This window comes from Megascapheus bottae, chromosome 10 (genome assembly GCF_031878675.1).
Source record: "Megascapheus bottae isolate mThoBot1 chromosome 10, mThoBot2.hap1, whole genome shotgun sequence".
Taxonomy (NCBI): domain Eukaryota; kingdom Metazoa; phylum Chordata; class Mammalia; order Rodentia; family Geomyidae; genus Megascapheus; species Megascapheus bottae.
This window is the reverse complement of record NC_143518.1, coordinates 39,658,445-39,678,541: the sequence shown is the minus strand read 5'-3', so window position 1 is coordinate 39,678,541 and position 20,097 is coordinate 39,658,445. Positions and strand designations below refer to the sequence as shown.

At 43.5% G+C, this 20,097-nt stretch overlaps 1 protein-coding gene across 4 annotated transcripts in view; it reads right to left on the bottom strand.

Moving 5' to 3' along the window:
* Nucleotides 1-217: 217 nt before the first annotated feature.
* The window catches only part of Gatad2b (GATA zinc finger domain containing 2B), a 68,283-nt gene continuing 48,403 nt past the window's right edge, over nt 218-20,097 (bottom strand). For 2 of the 4 annotated variants that reach the window (XM_090340949.1, XM_090340946.1), the window contains exons 3-11: nt 19,099-19,228; nt 17,178-17,309; nt 15,170-15,301; nt 14,538-14,708; nt 13,438-13,753; nt 10,775-10,977; nt 7,468-7,578; nt 6,725-6,842; nt 218-5,358 (exon numbers count right to left, since the gene is read on the bottom strand). In XM_090340949.1, the coding sequence (XP_090197075.1) occupies nt 5,225-5,358; nt 6,725-6,842; nt 7,468-7,578; nt 10,775-10,977; nt 13,438-13,753; nt 14,538-14,708; nt 15,170-15,301; nt 17,178-17,309; nt 19,099-19,228 (1,447 nt within the window). In that variant the 3' untranslated portion in view covers nt 218-5,224. The remainder of the gene's footprint in view (nt 5,359-6,724; nt 6,843-7,467; nt 7,579-10,774; nt 10,978-13,437; nt 13,754-14,537; nt 14,709-15,169; nt 15,302-17,177; nt 17,310-19,098; nt 19,229-20,097) is intronic. The other 2 variants (XM_090340947.1, XM_090340948.1) reach the window with 2 other exon arrangements.

Here is a 20,097-nt window from a genome sequence, read left to right as displayed (position 1 = left end):
TGCCTTTTTGAAAACCAGTTTCTCTTGGTCTTAGTTTTTTTACTTTATTTCCCAAACACAATGCAGAAAATTAGAATGAATCAAAACAAAAAAAAAAAGAAAAAAAAGAAAAAAAAAGGAAACTTAAAGAGAGTTGTGCAAAAGGGTCTTGTTCCCCTCCCACCCACCTCATTCAGGGAAGGCCATTCCCCTCCCCCTCCCTGCACCCCACCCCACCCCAATCTATCCTCCCACCTTTACCAAGGCCTCACCCATCACCTGTCCTCTCCAGACTTTACCAGCCAAGAACCTAGAGAGTGGAATAGCCCAGGCTGTCGGGTAATAAACTGGGCCCTTAAAGAGGATAGACTGTGAGACAGCTGCCTGTAGGGGGTGCAGACCAAATCTGAGGGAAGGAAAGATGTGGCCTACATCTGAGCTCTTGTGTCACTAAGGTGATAAGGGAAGTTCCAAGTCCTACAACTCACCGAAGCAGCAAATAACTAGACCACCAACCTGGGATGCCCAACCACCCTTGCGGGCTCTGTGGTTGTTTGTTAGGTGGGGCGTGGGGCCTGGTCCTTACCCTCAGATGGCAGAGAGGTCATTGAGCTGACATCCCAGACTGAGATTAAAGCAGGGGATGGGCAGCTCTCCAAAGGCACCCTCACAGAACAAACCACTTGAACACTGGTCACTTTCATTTCCTCCCTGTTTTCAACCGAACACTTCCCTCACTTCATGTTGTTTCTTTGTTTTTTGGTAGATAGGAAGGAAGCTCAGAATTTTAAACTTAGTGGCCAAATGACCCCCACCAACACTTCACTGATTTAAAAACAAAACAAAACAAAAAACAGTAACAAAACAAAACCAACAAAACTGAGACCCAGAAAATGAACAATGATCACATAGCAAGTCATAGGAAAACCCAGGTCTCTAGACGGCCTCCCTTTTTATGGTGGTTCTCTTTATCCTCCACAATCCTGGACCTGAAGCCCTGGTCTTCAGAGAAGCCCAGCCTCACCTCAACTCACACAGCCTTGCACTGAGCAGGTGGATGTGGTTTCTCCAAGTGAAACCTCCTTAGGACGAGTTACTACAATCCTATCTACTGTCACTTCACAATCCACCCTCAATGGTCCATGAGATCAGGCTCGATTTTTTAGGGGGGGTGGGTAAATCTCTTGCATAAGAAAGGTTGACACTGAATTTTGTTATACAGGTATATTGTATATATGCTGATGCAATCAGAGGAAAAAAAACAGTGCAAATACAATTACAATTCATAATAATACTTGGTTTCAATGCCCCCGGGAACTGCCCATTCCTCAGCTACCTCCCAATCCCCAGCACTTCCCCACAGAATCAACCAAATGCTGGGGGGTAGGGAGAGTGGGCAGGTTAGGGTAGGGAGTGGGCTCTGCCAAGGCAGTGCTGGTGACCCGGAGGGACTACTCCAGGGTGGGGAGGCAAGGCACAAATTAGGGGTGGGTGGTGGGGGAGGTGGCATCTCTAAGGAGGATGGGGTTGGAGCAGTGCCAGTCAGTTTTCTGGGCCTGGCCCACTCCCCTATCCACCCTCCACAGCCCTGCCTCCCTACCCCTCCCCTTCCCCAGAAACCCTTTTGCACGGATCATACACAAACGGGCACATTACAAAATGACATAACACAGTTTCACAATATCCATGGCTAGGGCTTTTTTTTTTTTTTCTCTTTTTCAGGTTTTTTTTTTTCTACACAATGTACAATTCCTTTTAAATGGATCAAGAAATAGCTTATTTACATGAATGAGTCCTTGTTATAACATCTCGGCAGCAAATATCATAAGCTAATGAAGATCTTGATGGAAAAGGAGGGAGCCTAGGACTGGGTGGGGAAAGGGGGTATGGAAAGAAGGTTATGCCTTCTGGGGGAATAGGGAGAAAAGGGAACGGGTGAGGAAAAGGAACAAAAGTAAAATATCAAGAAGCATCTTTACAAAGCAGTTCTATAGCTAATTCCTTTTAAAAGGGAAAGGAAAGGGTAACCAAAGCAAGAAAACATTTATCTGTGTCTTTAAGAAGAAAAAAAAAATTGTCTACCATACATGTATCCAAAAATGTGGGGAAAATACTTATTCCAGCGATGGAGGGAGTCTTGATGCTGTGGTCAAGTGACAAAAGAAAACTAACAAATAAGGACCTCTGTCCCCTAGTTTTACCAAGCCTTATCACTAACTCACCCATTTCGTTTCTAGGGAGTTTAAGACACCATCACGAATGACTGCTTTCAGGGGTCTGGAGGAAGCCAGGCAGAACTCTGTCCTCAACTGTTTTAGTATCCCAAGATTCAGAGCTCCATGAGAAAAGGACAATCTGAACCTAGGGTCTTGCCCCCTATCCTTGGGGCATGAGGATTAGTGTCTACAGGGCTCAAGGCCTGAGGATGACAGTAATGATGGACTTGGAGGGACATGAGGCAATCAGTGATGAAAAAGTTGAGACTTGAAGAAGACAAGGAACTGGGAGAGGGAGAGAAGGGAGGAGGTGGAAGGCTAATACTTTATCATGATTAAGGAGACCTTACCACCTCCCCCCAATCACTAATCCCTGGGAAGGGTATGAAAATAGGTGAAGATAGGTAAGAATTCAAACCTCAGCAATTGAGCAAAGGGTCACAGAGCTATATTAGTCAACAAGCAGCTTCTATGTAATTGACCCTGAAGGGATAAAACCAGGGAAGAGTCCACCCTTTCCCTATGGCCAAATCACCTAAGCAGGCAATGGACTATGGGGTTTCCTTCCCCACCATTCCTTATTTTTATACATCAAACATCCATACCCCACTAGAGGTGGCCTGGTTTCCAGGGAAGGATCTTTGCTCATGGCAGGGACAGCCCCCAGCCAGACGGTATTGCACATTCTCTGTTCCTTTTAATCTCAACTGACAAAATTGGGCACCTTGTACCTCTGAGCACCTCTGAGCTGGGGGTCAGGGAGACAACAGAAATGGCACTTCATCATGGAGTGGGGAGAGGCTAGACAGACATGCCACAAGGCAAGATGACCTGTAGAAAAAACATTAAAAAAAAAAAAAAAAGCTTCCAATTTTGTGGAAGAGAGAAAAGCAAAACCAGTGCTTTCGAAGCACAAAGGGCAAAGAAAAGATGTAAGAATATATCTTTTTATATATATATATTTATATATATATAATTTTAAAATAACCCTAGACCCAGTTCCATTAACCCCCCTCCCTCTCCCATCACTTACAGTCAGGGGTACCACATTCCCCAGAAAAATACTTGAAATGACCTGATCACACTACTTTTTACTAGCATCTAGCTTCCAGGTCATTTCACCACTTGGGGGAGCCCAGACACTGGCTGCATCTCTGCTCCTTATTAAGTGCTCAATGAATTTGGGGGAAGGGAGGAAAGAAAAGCCAGGAAGGCCCGTAGGGCCAGTATAATCACCCACAGTGCACTGGGGTGTGGGGGAATAAAAGGCCAGAGTGGGGAAACTGAGCCTGATTTCAGCTCCTTCTCCCACCCCACCCCAAATCTTATGAGGAAGATGTGCAGTTTGTGTATGTAATTTTAAAAGTGCCTTCTTACTTAAAAAATTAATTTTTAATAATAAAAATGAGGGACTTCCTCAGATGACAAACTATTACACAACTCCGTATACCTCTGTGTGAAGAGTCTCCCAGTACATCCGGGCAGCATCTAGAGCATATATACAAGGAGAGAACCCTACCTTTTCAGGGGCTTCTCTTACCTCAGAAACAGCCCAGTCCCCTCCTTCTTCCCCAACCAAGTGGACAAATGGGATGCTAATCTCCCTAATCCCCAGAACAGCAACATTGCACAATTCAATTCATTCTCTACATTAGTAGCGCTGAAGAATAAAAAACAAAAAAGCAAAATTAAAACATTCTGGGGGCACAGAGAAGACAACACTTGGATAGCAGAGGTCCAAAGCTGGTTTTACATAGCAGTTTGGCTTGGAGCAATTGGTTCTGCAGGCAATGTGGCAGGGCAGGGCAGGGCAGGACTCCAGCCTGGTCAGAGACCCTCACCATCTCAGCATTCACAGGGCAAAGGGGGAGACCAATGTAAGAATCAAGTGTTGGGAGATAAATCTCTTTCTCCTGTTTTCTCCTCTCCCTTTGTCATCCGACTCATGCCCATTCCAACTTGTGGGACATCCAGCAAACTTCAGCCTGGGAACAGCTGTTCCTCTCTATTGTGGATGGGGTTGGGAGAAGATTATGGTTTATAACAAGGGAATACAAGTGGGGTAGGGAACAATTTTACAGAGAAAACAGATCTAGACTAGTTGGCCTGGAATACTTTCATGCCCCCACTGGAGACTAGTCTTAATCCCCCAGCATCCAGAAGGCCATGGCCTGCTCTGTCCTCCTTGGCTTACCATTATGTTCATTATCACACCTCCCTGCCCCCCTCATGGGTAAACTCCAGAGTATTTTCAAGCTGCTCTTTCTAGGCTTTTCCCCCCTCATCCTTAGAACTGAACTTCAATATTAAACACTGCCTCCCAAGCAATCCAGCCCCCAAACACCCACCCACTGGATATGATTCCTCCTACTTGATGTCATCCATCCCACAACTCAGGTTAAGTGCATTCAAAACCTCTGCCCCTAACTCTCAATCACGTCCTACCTGGCAGTGGAGGACCTACTGCAACCTGCAATGTCCTATCATCGAACTGAACATCATTTATGTTTACAAAAAAAATCAGGAAAGAAGGGAGAAAGGGAGGGAGGAAGAGAAGGAGGGGAGAGTATGAGAGAAGAGGGAAGGGACAAAAAGAAAACAGAAAAAGGTTGTGTGAGGGGGAGATATAACCGTCCACTGAACAAAGGGAGGACACACAATATAATTAAAAATGGTAATAATTATAGCACAAAACAACCTTTAGAAACACATAACAGAGGGCTTAAATTCTCCCCAGGACCTCATTCTGACCTCTATCAGAGGCAAAGATCCACCTCATTGTAAAAGAATTGAAGAGAGAAGACTGAGTGGCAGGATAACAGATCGCAGCAGTGTGAAACAAAGGGGAGGTAGTGGGGCAGGGCGTGTATTTTCTTGTTGATTTCTATTTTTTGTCTTCTGTTTTTTCAGTTTTGCTTTCCGTGTATGGTAGGCACCAGTACAGGCACTGCATGCGACGGAAGTTGGGAGCAACAGGAGAGGAAAGGGGTAAAAGGGTTCAAGGTTAGGCAGTACAAGTGGAACAGGCGTTATTTCTGTCCACTAATGGACTGCGATATAGACCGGGGAGGGATCATGTCTAAAAGGTATTCTCGCTGTCGGTCTGCCAAACTTGGGGCTTTGTGTCCTCCGATGCCAGTGTTCAAGTATGCAATGTTGACACCTAGACCCAGGAGACAAAAGTGGAGGGCAAGCATTAAGAGAGGAAAGGATATTGCCTTCTGCAAGGATAGAGATGGATAGGAAATACTGCAATTTGCCTGTACCTATTCAGATTTTGCTAGGTATATTTCGCTATCAGATACCCTCTTATAAGCTTTAAGAAATGAGTTAAAAACAAATGAACAAACTACACACATACACACACACACACACACAATCCTAGCTACTCAGGAGGCCAAGAGATCTGAGGAACGAATCCAGTTCAAAGCCAGTCTGGGCATGAAAATCCATGAGACTCTATCTTCAACTAAACATGGAAAACAGGAAGTGGCACTGTGGCTCAAGTGATAGAGCGCTAGCCTTCAACAGAAGAGCTTAGGGAAGTGCCTAGGCCCAGAGTTCAAGTCCCATTACCAACAACCAAAAAAAAAAAACAAAACAAAAAAAAAAACCATAAAAACAAAAACAAAAGAAGCTGGCTCTGTGGCTCACTCCTGTAATCCTAGCTACTCAGGAGGCTGAGATCTGAGGCTAAAGGTTCAAAGCCATCCTGGGCACAAAAGGACCTGAGACTCTTCTCTCCAATTAATCTCTAGAAAACTAGGCTCTGAGCTCAAGTCCAGGACTGGCAAAAAAAAAAAAAAATCAGGTATGTAGGAGATAGGTGATTCCAGGCACATAGGTGACACAGGCTCCAGGTAAAAAGTGCAGAGGGCATGATGGTTTAAATGGTAATATAGCCACCAAACAAGCATGAAGTTCTCAGTTCAAACCTTGGTACCGCCAGGTACTAAGTGGCTCCTACCTGTAAATCCCAATTATTAAGAAAGAGGTTGAGATATGAGGATCATGGTTCAAAGCCAGCCTCAGCAGAAAAGCCTAGTTTCTCATCAATTAAGCAGCAAAAGAGCCAGAAGTGGAGCTGTGGCTGAACTGTTAGAGAGCTAGCCTTGAGCAAGAAAGCTGAAGGACCCTTAGCAAGCCCTAGGAACACACCAAAACAATAACAACAAACCCCGCACAAATAGAAAAACAGAGCCAGGTATGGTGGCTCATGCCTGTAAATCCTAGCTACTCAGGAGACTGAGATCTGAGGATCAAGGTTCAAAGCCAGCCCAAGCACTAAAGAGCACTAAAGTTCACTCAAGTCCGTGAAACTCTTATCTCCAATTAACCTCTAAAAAACTAGAAGTGGTGCTATGACTCAAGGGAAGAGCTCAGGGACAGCCCTCAGGCCCAGATTTCAAGCCCCCTGACCTACAAAAAAAGAAAAACAGTACCACCAGAGAGAAGGGGTATGGGAGGGGGGAATTGTGAACTAACCAGTTGACTGCTGAGGAAAGTTTTTCAGTAGTAATCCATCTTACCTGGCATACCAAGGAGGCCACCTGGCACAGACAACTGGGGTGCCTGTGCAAAGTTTGACAGCATGGAGCGGGCAGATGTGGGTATACCACGCTGGAGACTGCTCTGGGGCTGTGGAGCCTGTAATAATAAAGACACATTTGATAGAACTTTACCATGATAAAAAAAAATTAAGAAGAGGAGGCTGAGATCTGAGTATCACAGTTCAAAGCTAGCCCAGGCATGAAAGTCTGTGAGACTTATATTCAATTAACTACCAGACAACCAGAAGTAGTGCTTTGGCTCAATGTGGTAGAACACTAGAGCTGAAGAGCTCAGAGACAGCACCCAGATCCACAGTTCAAGCCCCATGACTGATTAAAAAAAAAAAAAAAAAGAAAGTTAAGAAGGCCAGGTGCCAGTGGTTTCTGTCTATAAACCTAGCTACTTAGGAGGCTGAGATCTGAAGATTATAGTTCAAACCCAGCCCAGGCAGGAAAATCTGTGAGACTCTTTACCTTCAACATCTACCAGAAAAACCAGAAGTGGCTGTGGCTCAAAGCGGCAGAGCCCCAAGTAAAGCAGCTCAAGTACAGAATTTAGACCTTCAGTTCAACCACCATGACAAAAAAAAAAAAAAAAAAAAAGCAGGAGAAAAAGATGCAGTCATATAGAAGAGTGGTATGATATTCCATAGAAGGATAAATAAATAAGGTTGATAAGCACTCAAGAGAAATCAGGATAGGGTCAGGGAAAAGTTGCTTACCTGCCGAAGTGTATGGTGTCTCATGATGGTGTCTTGTTTGCTGACACTGGACACAGTTGCAGCCGTAGTAGGAGAAAGGGCTGCCTGTTGCTGTAATCGCTGCTCAATTTCCTGTTAGGAATCATCAGATCAGGTTGGGCAGACCACCACTCAGTTTTGAAACTGGAATATTTACAGATGTTTTTGGCCAGCCTGGGGATTAAACTCAGGGCCTAGGCACTATTCTTGGGCTTTCTCAAGGCTAGCACTCTACCCTTGATCCATAGCACCATTTCCAGCTTTTTCTGTGTATGTGGTATCAAGGAATTGAACCCAGGACTTTGTGCATGCTAGATAAGCACTCTACCACTACTAGGCCACACTACCCTATTTACGGATCCTATCTCTAATGATACCAGCTACTTAGAGAAATATGAAAAAGGCAAAAGAGTTTAGTGGGTAATTATACTGAGATCTCTGGGTATAAGCAGCTAACATGCTACATTTCTACAGAAAAGGTTCTAAGACGGTTAGATGGTTTGGAGCTGGCTACTGGTGGCTTACACGTGCAATCCTAACTATTCAGGAGGCTGAGATCTGAAGACTACAGGACTCATCTCCAATTAACTACCCCCACACACACAAATCAGGGCCAGCAGCTATGCCCTGAGTTCAAGATCCAGTTCCAGAAGATGGAAAAAGATTGTTGAAAGCTGGGTGCTAGGAATCATCTCAGTAATCCTGCTACTCAGAAGACTTTGAAATCTGAGAATCTTGGCTCAGAGCTAGTCCATGAAGACAAACCCAAGACTTATCTCCAACTAGCAAAAAGCTAGAACTGGAGGTCTGGCTCCCCTCCCCCCCATTCAAATAGCAAAATTCCAGCATTGAGTGAAAAAGCAATCAAAGCCAGAGGTGGCTCACGCCTGTAATCCTAGCTGCTCAGGAGGCTGACATTTGAGGACCACAGTTCAAAGCCAGCCTGGGCACTAAAGAACGTTGAGACTCATCTCCAATTAATCTCTAGAAAGGGGGAAGGGTAGGGTGGTATCCTTGAGCTGAAGAGCTCAAGGACAGCTCCCAGGCCCAGTTCAAGCCCCTTGACCTACCAAAAAAAAAAAAAAAAAAAAAAAAAAAAGGCTAGTCAAGGGTTTGAGACTCCAGAGTTCAAGCCCCAGAAGCAGTTGCACACACACACAAGCTATTTGGAGAAAGCTGAATTATGGGTGATTTTACTGACTTTCCAAAAGGTCCTTTTCACAGCTGGTGGAGGAAAAACTGGATAGAAAAAACGAATTGGAGGCTAGGTGCAGTGATGCACACTTGAATTCCAGCTATATAGGAGACAGAGAAGGAAGATTGCCAGCTCAAGGCAAAGGAAGCAAGATTCTAGCTCAAAAAATAAAAAGTACTGAGGACAAACAAAAGGTTGAGGGCACAGCGCAAGTGGTGGTAGAGCACTTGCCTAGAATTCATGAGGACACTAAATTCAATTCCCAGTTCTACAAAAGAGGACCTGAAAATCCTGTTTACTTTCCTATTTGTCATCCTGTCAAGAGTGAATTTGAGATAATTTTTTATCTCAACACCAATGGCTCACAACTGTAATTTGAGTTACTTACAACAATTGTGGGAAATTCTTACCTCCAATTAACTAGCAAAAACCCTGAAGAGTGGATGTGGCTCAAGAGGTAGAGCACTGAGCAAAAAAGCTGAGTGAGACCTTAGGGGCAGTAGTTCAAGTTCCCTCAACCTCTCTCCGAAAAAAATCCATTTGAGGAGAACATGAAGTTGACGAAAGAATTTCTTTTATTTTGGTAGTAGGGTCTCTCACTGTTAACAGGGTCTCTCACTAGGGTGCAGTTCTACCACTTGGGACACACTTCTAGCCCTGTTTGTTGCTGGCTATTTTGGAGATGGAATCTAGCAAACTTTTCTGCCTGTGCTGGCACTGACCTGTATCCTCTAGATCTCACATTCCTGAATAGTTAGAATTACAGTGTGAGCCCCAAGTTTTCTTTTCTTCTTTCTTGGTTGATTGTACAGCTTGAACTCAGGACCTGCGGGCCATCCTTAAGCTTTTCTACGTTAAGACTCTACTTGAGACACAGCTCCACTTCCCCACAATTTCTTTATGAGGTGGAAGGGCCAAGAGTTTCAGGCCTTGTTTGGATCCCTTCTCCTTTGACCTCAGACATATATTGTTCTTTGTTCATATATTGTTTTTGACTCAAGGTTGGTACTCTACCACTTGAGCCACAGTTCTACTATGTTACCTTTTTTTTTGGCTACTCCTGGGCCTTGATCTCAGGGTCTGGGCACTGTCCCTAAGCTTCTCTTTGATCAAGGCAAGCACTCTACCACTTGTGCCAGAGTGCCACTTCTAGCCTTTTCTGTTTATATGGTACTAAGGAATCCAATACAGGGCTTCACACATGCGAGGCAAGCACTCTATCACTAAGCTACATTGCTAGCCCTCTATAGTGTTAGTATATTCTCTGTCCCCTCCCCCAACCAACACCAGCCCAAGCTTTTTTGCACAAGGCTAGCACTCTACCACAGTTCTAATTCTGGAGTTTAGATGACTAAATAGAAGTGATTTTCCTGCACCGGGGCTGGCTTTTAATTGTGATCCTCAGATCTCAGCCTCCAAAGTATCAAGGACCACAGGCCTGAGCCATCAGTGCCCTGCTATTAGTATATTCTTAATTACACAGTCAAATGAGGGGGTGGAGTGTGGCCTAGTGGTAGAGTGCTTGCCTAGCATGCACAAAGTCCTGGGTTGATTTCTCAGTACCACATACACAGAAAAGGCCAGAAGGGGTGTTTTGGCTCAAGAGGTAGAAGAGCAAAAGAAGCTCAGGGGCAGTGACCAAGGCCTCAGTTTAAGCCCCAGGACTGGCCACCGTACGTACGTATGTAGGTACATATATACGTACGTACGTACATACATACATACATACATACATACATACATACATACATACATACATACATAAATGGTTCTGGGTTGGGTAAGGCCTAGGTTGATTTGGCCTAGTGGTAGAGTGCTTGCCTAGAATGTATGAAGACCCAGGTTCGATTCCTTGATGCCACACACATAGAAAAGCTGGAAGTGGTGCTGTTGCTCAAGTGGTAGAGCTCAATCCTTGAGGAATGCCCGAGGTCAGTGCTCAGGCCCTGAGTTCAAGACCCAGGGCTGGGGGAGAGGAGGGAGGAAATGGTTCCAGGTTTGTCTTTGGGAATTAAGGGATAAGCCTTCCAAACTAGAAATAACCTTTTAAGACAACCAAGCCAGTAAAAGCTGTTGAAAAGTCAAAATTCTTACCTGTTCCTGTTGTAGGGCTTTAACAAAAGCATTTTTCAGCCGGTTGGTGTGTTCAGCTTTTAGAGCCTTCTTCTGGTTGGATGTCATACACTGTTCACACAGAATCTTACCATTCTTTTCTTGCTTCCAGTGAGGTGTGAAATCTGTGCGGCACTGGGCACATACAAAGGGTTCAACCCGCAGAAGTGATGCACAGCTTTTGCCTAAATGCCAATAAAAATAGTAGTCAGTACATTTCCCACTCTATTTCTCTTCACCAAGTAAGCTTACTCTGCTGAATTAAGACACTCTATGAAAAGAATATAATATAAAAGTGGGGTTTTTTTTGTTTGTCTCGGTTTTTTTTGTTTTGCCAGTCCTGGGGCATGAACTCAGGGCCTGAGCACTGTCCTTGGGCTTTCTCAGGGCTAGAGCTCTACCTCTTGAGCCACAGCACTCCTTCTGGCCTTTTCTGTGTATGTGGTACTAAGGAATTGAACACTGGGCTTCGAGCATGCAAGGCAAGCACTCTACCACTAGGCCATGCTCTCAGTCCCATTATAAAAGTATTTATAAAATGCCTTTTTTTTTCTTTTTTTTTTTTTTTTTTGTGGGTCACAGGGCTTGAACCTGGCCTAGGCATTGTCCCTGAGCTCTTCAAGCTCAAGGCTACCACCTCAACCCTGGGCTTGTGCATTGTCCCTGAGCTGCCAGCTCAAGACTACCATTTTCCCACTTCCCATTTTTCTAGAGGTTAACTGTAAGTAAGAGTCTCAGGTCCTTTTGTGCCTGGGCTGGCTTTGAACCTTGATCCTCAGATCTCAGCCTGAGTAGCTAGTATTAAAGGCATGAGCCACCACGCCCAGCTTAAAATACTTTTATTAAGGAATTAGATAGTAGTAGAAAAGTACATTTTTTTTTTTTGAAACAGAGTCTTTGCCATGTAGGCTAAGCTTGCCTTGAGCTGCTGATTCTCCTGCCTCAACTTCTGACACAACCATGTCCACTGTGAAACAAAGATCCTTTAACTGATTAAATGGTTCAAGAATCTATAGTTTCAGATTTCCTACTGCATTTTATTAAGAAAATACTTTGTCAATTCAGAATCAAAGAACTATATTTAACCAATATTTTTGCTTCTTAGAATCTTACTTCACATTTAACAATTTAGTCATCAGTCTGAATTAAGTCATTCTGAGATCTTTTTATAATTAATATTGAATCCTCTAGGCACTTCCCTCTAAGGTGTTAGTTGGAGACTATATGATATAATAATCTGGTTCAGTACTGGTTTACTGCTTTAATGTGGTTATCTTTATCAATATGTAGAGTTCCTTAATTGTAAGCACTACAAGGGTGGTGACTAATACAGTAATACAGCATAAAGTAATACAAACAAGTTCTATTCATCAAATTATACATGTATCAGGCTTGGTGCCCTCACCTTTCCTCTCTTTTATGCTGTTACTGGGGCTTGAATTCAGGGTCTAAGTCTCAGTGCTGCGGTTTCTTACCTTTTTCACTCTGGTTAGAGCTCTACCACTTGAGCTATAGCTCTACTTCCAACTTTTTGGTGGACAGAGATTCAATTTGGTGGTTATTTGCAATACAAATCTTAGACTGGCTTTGAAACATGATCCTCAGATCTTAGCCTCCTGAGTATCTAAGATTACAGGTGTGAACCACAGTTGCCTAGCTGTCTTTGTCTGTCTCCCCTTCCTTCTCCCTTTCTTCACTGTCCCTGAGCTTTATTGCTCAAGGCTATCAGTCTACTACTTGAATCACAGTGCCATTTCCAGCTCTTTCTGAGTAGTTTATTGGAGATAAGAGTCAAAGTTTCGCAGACTTTTCTGCCCAAGCTGGCTTCCTCAGATTTCAGCCTCCTGAGTAGCTATGATTACAGGTTTGAGCCACCAGTGCCCTGTTTTTTCTTTTGGTCAACCATGGGGTTTCAACTCAGAGCCTGGCAACTGTCCCTGAGCTCTTTTGCTCAAGACTAGCTAGCAGTCTACCACTTTTGAGTCACAGTACCACTTTCTGTTTCCTGGTAGTTAATTGCAGTTTTAAGTGCCTCTTGGACTTTCTTGTCCTGGCTGGCTTCGAACCATAATTTTCAGATCTCAGCCTTTGTGAATAGCTAGGTATAAGCACCAATCCCCAGCCATCTTTCTTTTTTGATGTGGTATTGGAGATCAAATCCTGGGTGGTGTGTATACTAAGCAAGTGTTCTTTCTTTTTTTTTTTTTTTTTTTTACTTTTTTTGTGTGTCAGTCCTGGGGCTTAAACTCAGAGTCACTGCTCTACGCCTGGCACTTAACTGGACATAAAAGTCTTGTGAACTTTCTTGCCTAAGCTGGCTTTGAATTGCAATCTTCAGATTCAGATCTCAGTTTCCTGAGTACCTAGGGTTATAGGGGTGAGCCACTGGAAGCTGGTTTAAAGCAAGTGTTCTCAACACTGGGTTATATACCATGCTATGCTCAGAATATACTGAGAAAATATACAAGGTCACACATACCCCTCTTCCTACATGATATTGCCAAACCACATGGATAAAAGTGAAGGCAGGCAGGTCATTTAGCAATAATAAGGAGCTGTTATTTAACATCACAGAGTATCCTGTGATATTCTGCATAGACCAACAAGGTTTGGCAACTTCTTGCTCAAGAAGAATAAAGTCTTACCTTGGCTGTCAATGACACTCTGTACGACTTCTTCCAAGCCTACCATGTAGATGAACTCACTATTGGCTGCGCTAGGCAGGAAATGAAGCAAAGGAGCAGGAGGTTTTGGAGGTGGAATCTCCAGGAGTGTCTTTTCTAGCTGTTTTCGAAGCGCCAATTTGGCTGCAGCCTGTGAGTTGGCAGCATCAGTCATAGCACTAGGGCTAGGAAGTGGCGAGGATACTCTGTTCACAGTCCCTGGCTGGATATGGGAGGCAAGGTTCATATAGATGGCAGAGGATGTCGTACGCTGACAAGGAACGGAAGAACTTGACTGCTGAAAGAGATGAGGAATAGTTAACAGTTATGGCTGATATATGGAAGAAGATCAATTCTTGCTTTTCTAGCAAACAATACTATCTGATCCTTCTGGGGGCAATTTAGTTTCTTTATAATAAGAATCCAACTTATTAATTGAAAGGGAACTAGCTGGACATGGTGGTTCATGCCTGTAATCCTAGCTATTGAGGAGGCTGAGATCTGAAGACTGAGGTTCAAAGCCAGTCTGGGCACTGAAGTCCATAAGACTCTTATCTACAATTAACCACTAGAAAACCAGAAGTGGCACTGTGGCTCAAAGAGTAGGGCAGTAGCCTTGAGCTGAGACCTCAGGAACAACACCCAGGCCCAGAATTCAAGTCCTACAACTGACCAAAAAGAAAAGGGGGAGGTATGGGAGGAACTAACTAGGACATATAGGAAAAAACAAATGACAACATCCATGAAGAGCTGGAACTGTGAAGGGGCAAAAAAAAAAAAAAAAAAAAAGAAAGACTGGGATGCTGTCATATATACTTATGCTTATTACAGACATGCCTCTCTTTCATTTCAGGTAGATTTTAGCTTAACTGCAGCTCTGCTGTATAGCTTTTCTCTTCTCCACTACCATTTTCATATAATTCCTCAAACCTCTGGGACTGCTCTTTATTCAAAACTCCATCCAAATCACCCTCATTGTCCTAAGTTTCTATACATACAAAGACTTAAAACCTTTTAGCCTTTTTCAGTAAGAAAAGCAAAGAAAAGATTTCCCTGCTCCACATTATAGCTCTCTCTCTTACTGGTTGATAACTGATGGCGGGATTCATGTTGGGTGTTGTGGTGCGTACAATGCCAGGCTTAGGTGGGCCCCGTTGGCCCTGTAGTTGGGCTGGATTTGGTGCAATAACACGTTGGGACATCAACATGTGTGGAAGGGTGGTATTGGTTGCGGAACGGATGACACTGTGACCCTGAAGGGGAAGATGAGGAAAAGAACATTACAGGTGGTATAGTGCCCAATAAAATGTAAAAGGAAAAAAAAAAAAAAACCACAAACATAATAAACATCTCAACAGACCCACAGAAATATAGTCAAACTTGTTAAATTTGTCTAATGATATATGGGATAAGTCTACTGTAACTGTAAATGCTAATTAGTGAGTAGGGAGCTTATACCTTTTGGTATAAACTAATCTTATACATTTATATAAGACAGAAAATTATCTTATTCTTCTCTAAAGAAGCTAGAGACCTGCTATAGAGAAGAAAAACTATAAAGATTATTATTTGTTGCAGACTAAACCATGCTATTTCATCAAGTACCAACAGAACTATATGGAGTAATAGCAACCGTTTCTATAATCTCCACACTAGCCCCTTGAGATGATAGCTATGGCCTTCTAACACTATGATTCCATTATGAATCACATACCTGTAATGTTCTCAAATTTTGGGCTTCAACTCCTTGGGCCCCAGGCCGGGAAGGAAGTTTGGATAAACCTTGCTGTCCCACATGGGCAGGAGATGGTTGAACAATAGATGCTGCATTCTGTACAACTGGAGTCTGGAAGACAGAAAAGAAGAAAAAGTCAATGAATTATAGGTGGACTTAGTATATTTTTAGAACTTAAACTTCCTTGTTAGCTAGAATAAACCATCCATCCATCCATCCATCCATCCATCCATCCATCCATCCCCCCAGTCCTGGGCTTGGACTCAGGGCTTGAGCACTGTCCTTGGGTTCTTTTTCTCAAGCTTAGAGCTCCACCACTTGAGCCTCAGCACCATTTCTGGCTTTTTTCTATGTATGTGTTACCAGAGAATCGAACCTTAGTCTTCGTGCATGCTAGGCAAGCACCCTACCACTAGGCCAAAGTCCCGGCCCCCCAATTTTTTTTTTCTTTTTTTTCAGTCCTGGGGACTGAACTCAGGGCCTGAGCACTGTCCTTGGGCTTTTTTTCCCTCAGGGCTAATGCTCTAACACTTGAGCTACACCACTACTTCCACCTTTTCTATGTATGTGGTACCGAAGAATAGAACCCGGGTTTTGTGCATGCTAGGCAAGCATTCTAACCACTAGGCAAAACTTCCAGCCCCCGCAAAGATTAAAAAAAAAATGCTGGGCATGATGGTGTACTGGAAATGCTCCTTATTCAAAACTCCAATGAAATCACTCTCATTGCCCTAGCTACTGTACAACAAAGGCTTAAAACCTGGGATAGAGGGCCGGGAGTTTGGCCTAGTGGTAGAGTGCTTGCCTAGCATGCATGAAGACCCAGGTTTGATTACTTGGTACCACATACATAGATAAAATCCAGAAATGGTGCTGTAGCTCAAATGGTAGAGCTCCTGCCTTGAGAAAGCCTAAGGACAGTGTCTAGGCCCTGAGTTCAAGGCCTAGGACTGGCAAAAAAAAAACAAGCAAACAAACAAACAAAAAAATCCTGGGATAGAGTGCCTGCCTAGCATGCACAAAGCCCAGGGTTCAATTCCTCAGAACCACATAAACAAAAAAAAAAATCTGGAAATGGTGCTATGGCTCAAATGGTAGCCTATTAGCCTTGAGCAAAAAGAAGTTCAAGGACAGTGCTCAGGCCCTGAGTTCAAGCCCCAGGACTGAGGGATGTCGAGGGGGGAGGAGACATAAAGCCACAATCCCACCTATTAGGGAGAAGCTGAATTAGCCCAACTTTGAGGGTTAAGATAGCTGCAAAATTCTTTCTCAAAAATAAAAGAAAAACAGGGCCTGGAGATTGGCCCAGTGGTAGAATGCCTGCCTGGCATGCACGAAGACCCAGGGCTGATTCCTCAGTACCACATGCTAGAAAAAAGCCAGAAGTGGTACTGAGGCTCAAGTGGTAGAGTTCTAGCCTTGAGAAAGCCCAAGGACAGTGCTTAGGCCCTGGACTCAAGCCCAGAAATTGCAAAAAACAAAAACAAAAACAAAAAGAGACTGAGCTCAAGAGATACAGGGCTTGCTTAGATAACATGTACAAATCCTTGGACTAAATCTTCTAATAGTACAAGGGGTAAAAAAAATTCTATTCCTAATGATTAAAAGAAACCATGGGGGCTGGTGCTGGTGGCTCATGCCTATAATCCTAGCTACCCAGGAGGCTGAGATTTGAGGATATCAATTCAAAGCCAGCCCCGCACAGTAGTCACATAGTCCCTAACAGTTCCAAGATAGTCTGATGGCTCATCTCCAATTAACCACCAGAAAACTGGAAGTGGAACTGTGGCTCAAGGGGTAGAGCGACAGTCTTGAGCTGAAGAACTCAGAGTCAGTACCCAAACCCAGAGTTCAAGCCCCATGACTGACCAAAATAAAGAAAAAGAAAAACTATGAAACCAGAGAAGAATGAACCACAGAGATGACTCTATCACTCTGAAACCAATTCTTTTATTTTCTCTGGCACTTTGGGTTCTAGGCACATTACCTTTTGGACCACGTTCTCTTTCTGTAGTTGACTCTGTCTCAGTTTCTTTAACAGCACCAATCGAGCTTCTTCCAGTCGCAGCTCATCCCTCAGCTGCTTGATGAGCTGTTGCCGTTCCTCAATGCCTTTTCCCTAAGGAAACATGGAGATTATCAGCTAAGTAGCAATTATCCAGAATCCCTTCATGCAAGAGATGATGCATTTCTTAGGTCTAAAACCTTCATCTTCTATAAGAAGGGATGAGACTGTTATCTTTGTATCCCTGGGGTGGAGCATAGTCTGTAACATTCAGAAGTTACTCCAAAAAATGTTTATAGAAGCAGAGACCACATGTAAACACTAATGAGTTAGAAGCCTGGCAAAACAGGAGAATTTTTAAATGTTTTAAGTTTTCTTTTCGCCAGTTCTGGGGCTTGAACTCAGAGCCTGAGCACTGTTCTTGGGCTTTCTCAAGGCTAGTGTTCTACCACTTGGAGCCACAGCCCCACTTCCAGCTTTTTCTATAAATGTGGTACCAAGGAATCAAACCCCGGTCTTTGTGCATGCTAGGCAAGCACTCATACCACTAGGCCAACTCTCAGCCTTTTATTTTTTTTTTAGTCTGTGTGGGGCTTGAACTCTGGGCCTGGGCGCTGTCCCGGAGCTCTTCAACTCAAGGCTACCACCCTACCCCTGGAGCCAGGGCACACTTCTGATTTTCTAGAGGTTAATTGGAGATAAGAGTCTCATGGGACTTTAATGCCTGGACTGACTTTGAACCTCTATCCTTAGATAGAGTAGCTAGATTACAGGTGTGAGCCACTTGAACTCTGCCTGTGCTCTTCAGCTCAAGGCTATACTACCCTACCCTCAGGCCTGGGCACTGTCCCAGAGCTCTTCAGTTCAAGGCTACCACCCTACCTTGAGCCAAGCCCCACTTCCCTTTTCTAGAGGTTAAATGGAGATAAGAATCTCAGGTCCTTTTGTGCCCAGGCTGGCTTTGAACCTTGATCCTCAGATCTCAGCCTACAGAGTAGCTAGGATTACAGGTGTGAGCCATTGTGTCTGGCTTATGACAAGGTTATGTTAAAGCCACATTTTTTATACAAAATATACAAATTGAATTGTGAATTTTTTTGTTTTCCAAACATAAATTGAATATAATTACTTATATACATGCTATTTTTACTCCTTTTGTCCCATCCCTTTTTTTTTTTTTTTGCCAGTTCTGGGCTTGTGCTCAGGGCCTGAGCACTGTCCTTGGACTTTCTCAAGGCTAGAGCTCTACCACTTGAGTCTCAGCACCACTTCCGACTTTTTTGTATGTATGTGGTACCAAGGAATCGAACCCGGGCCTTTGTGCATGCTAGGCAAGCACTCTACCACTAGGCCAAACTCCTGGCCCCTAGTCCCATCCCTTTTTGCTGTACTAGGGATTTGAACTCAAGGCCTATGCTTGCTAGGCTGGCTCATTCTACCACTTCAGCCACACCTTCAGGCTTACATACATTTTCTCAAACTATATTTTCTGCTTCTCTGCTTCTAGTGGTCCATTTTAAAAGGTCCTACCCTTGCAGTTAAGAATTACCAAAAAGTGGGGCCGGGAGTTTGGCCTAGTGGTTAAAGTGCTTGTCCAGCATGCATGAAGACCCGGGTTCGATTCCTCGGTACCACATACATAGAAAAAAGCCGGAAATGGTGCTGAGGCTCAAGTGGTAGAGCTCTAGCCTTGAGAAAATTCCAAGGACAGTGCTCAGGCCCTGAGCTCAAGCCCAGGACTGGCAAAAAAAAAAAGAATTACCAAAAAGTTTTCACCAATTAAAATTCTCACCAACAGATGAGTACAGAACCAAAAAAAAAAAAAACAAAAAACCAAAAACAGAACTAGGACTCTTATGGAATAAAAGAGAACAGGGACATAAGGAAAAATAAATCTCTTTACCTTAAACATCTCTAGATTGGCTGCTTTGAGTCTTTCTTCCATTCGGGAGCTGGAACGAGGACTGGAAGCCTCATTGTCAGACAAAACAATGATGTCTGGAGAGGGAGTTAGCCTTCCTCGGTCTGGCTCACTAGACAAGAAAATGAATAATTATAGTATTTCTAATGGTGAGAGTTGATTAAGAAGTTAAGAAAATTTCTTTTCTACACTGAAGAAATAAATCCAAGGAAACTTAAGAGGTCTTGATTCACTCAGGAAAAGGAAGACAATTAACTCATAGGATAAAGAAAACCAGACCTAAAAGAAATCAAAACCTCACCAAAATACCTTCCATGTTTCAAAACAAAGATACAAAGTAATAAGTAGCTACAGGAATGTCTGAGGAGCTGGTGGCTCACATCTGTAATCCTAGCTACTCAGGAAGCTAAGACCTGAAGATCATGGTTCAAAGCCACTGATTGTCTATTCTTGATTGAAGAAATGGAAAAATGTCCATTGTCTATCTGCCTCAAGGACCCACCAAAGAAGAAGAAGAGAGAAGAGGAGGAGAAAGAGGAGGAGGAGGAAAAGAAGGAGGAAGAGGAAGAGGAGGAAAAGAAGGAGGAAGAGGAAGAGGAGGAGGGGGGGAGGGGGACGACGACAACGACTAAGGAAATCTATAGCCTTTGGAGAAGGACTTAACTTCTACAACTATAAAGTTTAAAAGTCACACTGACTTGTCCGTTTTATCTAGTACATTCCCTCAGTAAAGTTGTCCAGAAAGAATACTCTGACATCTAGTCTTTCACACTAGATCTTTTTGTTTCCAGTCCTATTTATTAGACAATCTTTGTTTTAGTATTTCTGGGGCTAGCTTTGTTTCTGTTAAAGTAATGAATAATGGCACTCACTGTGTGAGACCTAGATAATAAGAATATTAGAAACTATAATTGCTTTAGATTCCCAATTCCCTCTCGTCTGATTTCAAAGATATCTTTCTAGACTCTATTGTTTGTTTAG